This window comes from Sphaeramia orbicularis, chromosome 8 (genome assembly GCF_902148855.1).
Source record: "Sphaeramia orbicularis chromosome 8, fSphaOr1.1, whole genome shotgun sequence".
NCBI lineage: Eukaryota > Metazoa > Chordata > Actinopteri > Kurtiformes > Apogonidae > Sphaeramia > Sphaeramia orbicularis.
The window spans coordinates 54,392,435-54,399,348 of NC_043964.1; the positions used below are offsets into that span (position 1 = coordinate 54,392,435).

Genomic DNA, 6,914 nt, shown 5'->3' on the forward strand with positions numbered 1-6,914 from the left:
TGGTCGTTTTTCTTTTGGATTGACTTGCTCTGCTCTGATTGGTTGTTTCAGGTCCAATCAGCCAGAAGATGTACGCTGTACTCCCTTGTGGAGGAATAGGGGTGAGATAAGTCTCTACTTACCCGTCTATCCTTCCGTCCATGCGTCTGTCCCTCTGGTTCTAACATGGTAGCTCTGTGCTGCCCCCTGCAGGTGGACAGTGACACCGTGTGGAACGAGATGCACTCATCAGCTGCGGTTCGGATGGCGGTGGGTTCAGTCATTGAGTTGGCCTTTAGAGTGGCAGCAGGGGAGCTGAAGGTAACACACATACACACACATACACACATACGTATGCACATGCACACACACACATACGCATGCACGCTAACACGCACACACATATGCACGTGCACACACATGCACACATACGCACACACACACACACACACACATACGTACATACACACGTACACACACACATACGTATGAATGCACACACACACACACCTACACACACATGTATGCACACACACACACACACACACACACACACACACACACACACTAGTCTGATCCTTCTGTCCTTGTGTTTGTGTTGGTTCCAGAACGGCTTCGCCGTGGTGCGTCCACCGGGTCACCACGCTGAGGAATCCACTGCCATGTCAGTAACAATTATTGTTTCCTCCGTTCACATGACGATGATCAATAACGGCTGTGGTTAACTGTGGTGTCACTGATGTGTGTTTGTAAACAGGGGGTTCTGCTTCTTCAACTCCGTAGCGATCACAGCCAAACTACTACAGCAGAAACTAGGGGTGGGCAAGATCCTCATAGTGGACTGGGTGAGTACCAGGACCACACATGGGCCCAGCTCCAGGATCTGGTCCCTCAGGTCCAGGATCTGGTCCCTCAGGTCTAGGATCAGGTCCCTGAGGTCTAGGATCTGGTCCCTGAGGTCCAGGATGTACACACTAATACACAAACACACAAAAACATAAACACTCAAATACACAAACACATGAACACAGAAACACAGCAACACAGCTCTGTGACTGAAGTCCTCCCTGACTGTCTGTGGTCAGTCACAGATGTGGATGGTCCAGATGTGGATGGTCCAGATGGTCCAGATGTGGATGGTCCACCGCTGGAGGACATGTTCACCTGCTGGCTTCATCTTCAGTTGTAACAGTAGATGAAAACCACCAAGGTTCATCCACGCAGACACACTAAGTCTGCTGTTGACCAAACTGAGGACATTTTATATACGGCAGTAACTTTAAAGTCAGACAAGAGCTAGTGAAATGTCCTAAATGTCCTAAATGTCCACATTCTCTGATGAACATGAGTCAAATAGCTGCAGTGATGAGTATGTACGTCTTAAACACCACATCCTGAAAACCATCAGAACCAGAACATGCCATACAACTGGGAAATGAGTGTAAATGTAAACACAGTCAAGGTGACGCCACACACACACACACACACACACACACACACACACACACACACACACACAAGTTCATATGAAAACATCCCAATGACCTTCTGATACCACTTGTCTCCACAGGATATTCACCATGGCAACGGCACGCAGCAGGCCTTCTACAGCGACCCCAACGTCCTCTACATCTCCCTCCATCGCTATGACGATGGAAACTTCTTTCCAGGCAGTGGAGCTCCTGAGGAGGTGCACATGCACACACATACACACATGTACACGTATGTACATGTAGACACACGTACACACATGCACATGTATACACATGGACACGCATACACACACGTGCACACACGTACACACACATACGCACACATGTACTCACATGCACACACATACACAAACACGTGCACACACACACACATACAGACACACACATACAGACACACACACACACATACACAGTGTGTTCCCTGTATACATTCTGCAGCGGTGCTGCTGTTAAATTCTCAGCACTGCTCCAAAAAATCCAAAAAAAACACTGACTTTGAAAAAACCTGATGTGTTAAATTTTATTCCATGTTGTTAGCCACTCTTTAACCAACTTGACTACTGCTTTAGGCGTCATATCCAACCCCCTCCTCCCTCCCTCCCTCCCTCCCCTCTGTGCCTAAGCTACTGAACCAAACCATCTGGAATCCATATAGAATGGAACAAACATCGTAGAAGTAGGCTTATACTGTAGCGGCGTTTTCAGCCCCACAGAACTGTGTCGGTGCAGAGTCACACACCTACTCTGGAACCAACCAACGTGTTCGCACCAAAAGTCAGAGAGTTTGGGAACCGAAAATTTGGTTCCCGACAGACACCAAGTAAAATGTGATTTTTCTAAGCAAACTGTGATGGCATGAGTGGACATCACCAGGTTGAGTCTGATTTGGACCAGCTCTGTATGTAAAGTGTCATGAGATAACTTTTGTTATGATTTGGTGATATATAAATAAAATTTGATTGAATTTGATTGATCTGGGTCAGAAGCTGAAAAAGAACCAAACAAGAAAACAGAGAATTTCCTTCCACTCAACTCCCCAGAAGTCACCTTTTAAAGGGTTATTTAGCAAAGCATAACCCCGGACCCCCCTAGTGTTGCTAGGTTACCAACACAGCACTGCTGCTACTAACATTTCTAGGGGAAACATTGCACACACACACACATACACTTGCTGGGTCTCCGTGTGTTTATGGGATATTACTCTGCATCTTGTTATTTTCCTGGTCAGTTATTGTTAAGGTCTGCACATGTGCTGACTGTGTGTGTGTGTGTGTGTGTGTGTGTGTGTGTGTGCAGGTGGGCTCTGGTGCAGCTGTGGGCTTTAATGTGAACATTGCATGGACTGGAGGAGTGGACCCACCCATGGGGGATGTGGAATACCTCACTGCTTTCAGGTAAACAGGAACTCTGCCCACTGTTCTGTGTTTCCATGGTAACACAATGCAAAGCTTGAATACATCCACATAACCAAACCAACTAAACCCATTGTCGGACACAGAACAGAAACTAATCCAAACTAGCAGTTCAACGGTGAAATCTGTCCAAGTGAACAGTGTGAGCCCAGCGTATGTCATGGATCCTCTCATAAACATCAGACTAAGCTAACACTAAACTGATGCAACTGTCCAAGGATTATTTCTGTACCACTGAAACCCACTGATCCAAAATAAAGATAACAAACACGAAGGTCCTTTTTCTTATCAGAACTTGTTTTTATATGAATGAAGCATCAGGTTTGGGCTAATCCATCCTACTTTCATTCCTCTTCACAAAAGTAAAATAACAGAAAAATGGGGTTTGGGCTTCTTTCACATGCACATACGATGGAAACTGAACTGACCTCTACCTGTCGACAGTATAGAAATATAAATAATATATGTCTGTGGTTGATGGACAAATGCTCTAAAACATGTTCTGGTGCATTTTGTGACGGTACAATCCATCAAATAAAAGGAGGAAGTGTCCCATCTTCAGTTCAGTGTGACCCACATCCCATCCAGTCGTAGAACAGTAGACATAGGAGCGGTGTTGAGGACCACGGTTCGGTTCTGTCCAAGACGGATCAGAACCAGACCTTTTAGGTGTAACTGCTCCTGTGTGTGCAGGAATGTGGTGATGCCTGTCGCCCAGCAGTTCAGCCCAGACGTGGTCCTGGTGTCTGCAGGCTTCGACGCCGTGGAGGGTCATCAGTCTCCTCTTGGAGGATACAACGTCTCCGCCAAATGTGAGTCATCAACTGGTTACCACGGTGACCATAGGTGTACCTGGTCTGAATGGTTGTGGTTGGTGACTGTTGGGGGTGTGTCCTATGTGACCGGTGTGTGTGGGCAGGTTTCGGTCAGCTGACGCAGCTGCTCATGGGTCTGGCGGGCGGACGCGTTGTCATGGCGCTGGAGGGAGGTCATGACCTCACAGCCATCTGTGATGCTTCAGAGGCCTGTGTCTCAGCTCTTCTGGGAGACCCAGTGAGTGACAGCCTGATGGCCACATATTTATTCATACTTTGAACTTAAAGTCACTTAAAGCTGTGGGAGACTTTCGTGACGAGTTTTTCATCAGATCTGTCAAACCTCAGTCATATCCTCAGTATCACAAGTCTGTCAGTCTGTCTGTCATTACTCATCTGAATCTCTTGCATTATGGTGAACAGTTTCTTAGTGCCATCCACCAGAAACAAATCCATGTGTTTACAAACAGAGTTGGGAGGGAACTCGGGCATCTTCTTCGGAATTTTGATGCGACGTGCATTGTGGGAAGCAACAGCGGCAGTGCGAGCATATGATATTATATGGATGAAACACGACGCGTAAATGGCTAAAACGTGTAAACGGCTGGAGGAATACGCACAGAGGGAAGGGAGCTCCTGCCGTTTCCGTGTTGTCTGTAGCAGCTGCCACTGCTGCCATGAACCAGCGTTTCCCACAATGCACGTCACGAAAACATTCCAAAGATGCCCGAGTGAGCTACTCGCTCTGAATGTAAACACATGGTTTGTTTCTGGTGGATGGCACATCGAAATTTTCACCATGATGCAAGAGATTCGGATGAGTAATGACAGAAAGACTTACAGATTCATGATAATGAGGATATGACTGAGGTTTGACAGATTTGATGAAAAACTGGTCACGAAAGTCTCCTGCAGATTTAAATGTGTATTAAAATGTGCACATAAACATTCTGAAAATCTACCAATAAATAGTTTTACCACATGAACCGAAAACCACACAAGTTGTGTTTTGTATGTACGTTTATGTACAAGTTCAGCTATGTAGAATACATTTAGTGTTAAATGTTTGTTGGTGCTAACTGGTAAAATGTGTTTTTAAAAGGTTCGGCTGTAGTTTTAAATAAAGGTCAAAACATTAAACATTAACACACTCTGTGTGTGTCAGTGTGACTCTGTGTTCCAGTGGCCTCAGGAGACGCCATGTCCAAAAGCCTGCACCTCATTGGACAGAGTCATAGAGATCCAGAGTAAGAAACACACACACATACATGCATGCACACAGACATACACACACACACACACGCACATGCATACACACACATGCATGCACACACGTACATACACACACATGCACGCACACACACATACGTGCACACATGCATGCACATACACACACATACACACACACACATACATGCACACATACATAAATACACACACATACACACACAGTACCATGTGGATCATAGTACCGACACAGACTCCAGACTGTGATGGTGGATGGATGGATATAAATACATCATGAAGGTTTAGTTTTTCTGTGAATTTCAGTGAAAATCAAACTAAATGAATCCAGTTTAAAAAATCCACCTGAACTCTGTTGAGACTTGAATGTGTGTTTTGTGTGTCACCATCTGCACTGTTAGATTTAAAAGGACCTGCCTGGTTCTGATGTGGTAGATGACCCACAGTACCTGCAGTGTCAGTCCACTCTCCTACAGAACACTTGACCACTGAGGACGTCCCTGTCCTGGTCTCTGTCTCTGTCTTCAGGTAAACACTGGCCTTGTCTCCAGAGTTTGTCTCACACCAGTTGCCATTCGCTGTTGGACAGCCCCCTCGGGGCTCAGGGCCAATCGGAGAAGGATGAGGCGGAGACGGTGAGCGCCATGGCGTCGCTCAGCGTTGATGTGGATCAACCAGGTTCTGTTAATGACGGCACCGACACCAGCAGGTCAGCAGAACCAGCAGAACTATCAGTTTGACTGTAAGGTGTTGGGTTGTCCTTGGGTTGTCCTGATGTTTGACACTGTCCTGCAGGTCCACGGACGAGCCAATGGAAGAAGAGCCTGGGCTGTAAGCACAAGCACATGAAAACTCCACCCACCTCCTTCTGGCACCTCCTCTTCCTCTTCCTTTTCCTCTTCCTCCGTCCAGTGTGTGTTGGTAGCACATACAGAGTGGAGCGATGATGCCGTCAGAGGATTTTTATTGGCTGAGGAGAATCTACGGAGGCGGGGCAAGACCAGGCCACGCCTGGGACAGTGTTAAGCAAAAAACACAGACCCACGGTTTAGACGATGGATGAACCTGAGGGGGAGCAGACGACTGGTCTGCACCTCCACCCAAACCACAGGAGGGTCTGAGGGGGACAGCCCACCCACCCACCCCTTTTCTGTGGGTATGTTTGTCGACGGTAACAGCCCACCCCTCTGCACCACCCTCTGCACCACCCACCCCTTTTCTGTGGGTGTGTTTGTCTACAGTAACAGCCCACCCCTCTGCTCCACCCACCCCTCTGCTCCACCTGCCCCTCTGGTCCACTTGTCCCTCTGCTCCACCCATCCCTCTGCTCCACCCGCCCCTTTTCTGTGGGTGTGTTTATTGACAGTAACAGCCCATCCCTCTGGTCCACTTGCCCCTCTGCTCCACCCACCCCTCTGCTCCACCTGCCTGTTTTTCTGTGGGTGTGTTTGTCAACAGTAACAGCCCACCCCTCTGCACCACCCACCCCTCTGTACCACCCGCCCCTTTTCTGTGGGTGTGTTTGTCGACAGTAACAGCCCGCCCCTCTGCCCCACCCACCCCTCTGCACCACCTGTGGGTGTGTTTATGCTCCTCTGGTTCCAAACTGGGACGATGACGGCGTCAGGATGACAGACGACAGGACAGACGACTTGTCTTCTTGCTCGTCTGAACATTTATCAGCGGAGGAAGGATGAACAGCTTTGAACCAATCAGAGGAGGAGGAGGAACTAGGTGCCTTTAAATCCACAAAAATAAAGCGTCATCACGGCCGGAGCACCTCAGCAAAAACAATCAGCCCTAAAGAAAGTGATGCACACAAACACACACCGCTGTGGTTGGACTCAGTCACTTCATGTTTCATGACGTCTTCATGTCGATGCCTTAATTTGTTCTTCTGTCCATGTTTTGGAGCCGTGAGAGAGTCAGAGAGAACCGTCAGAGCCTCTTTGAAATGTCCAAACCCAACA

The 6,914-nt window shown here is 47.7% G+C and overlaps 1 protein-coding gene across 4 annotated transcripts in view; it reads left to right on the forward strand.

Moving 5' to 3' along the window:
• Positions 1-6,143, forward strand: part of hdac5 (histone deacetylase 5) — an 80,763-nt gene extending 74,620 nt beyond the window's left edge. For 2 of the 4 annotated variants that reach the window (XM_030140363.1, XM_030140364.1), the window contains 11 exons: positions 52-101; positions 193-300; positions 588-643; positions 737-824; positions 1,550-1,669; positions 2,769-2,866; positions 3,578-3,696; positions 3,804-3,937; positions 4,865-4,946; positions 5,473-5,653; positions 5,740-6,141. In XM_030140363.1, coding sequence (XP_029996223.1) covers positions 52-101; positions 193-300; positions 588-643; positions 737-824; positions 1,550-1,669; positions 2,769-2,866; positions 3,578-3,696; positions 3,804-3,937; positions 4,865-4,946; positions 5,473-5,653; positions 5,740-5,779 — 1,076 coding nt within the window. In that variant the 3' untranslated portion in view covers positions 5,780-6,141. Of the gene's footprint in view, positions 1-51; positions 102-192; positions 301-587; positions 644-736; positions 825-1,549; positions 1,670-2,768; positions 2,867-3,577; positions 3,697-3,803; positions 3,938-4,864; positions 4,947-5,472; positions 5,654-5,739 lie in introns of all 4 variants that reach the window. The other 2 variants (XM_030140361.1, XM_030140362.1) reach the window with 2 other exon arrangements.
• Positions 6,144-6,914: the final 771 nt, after the last annotated feature.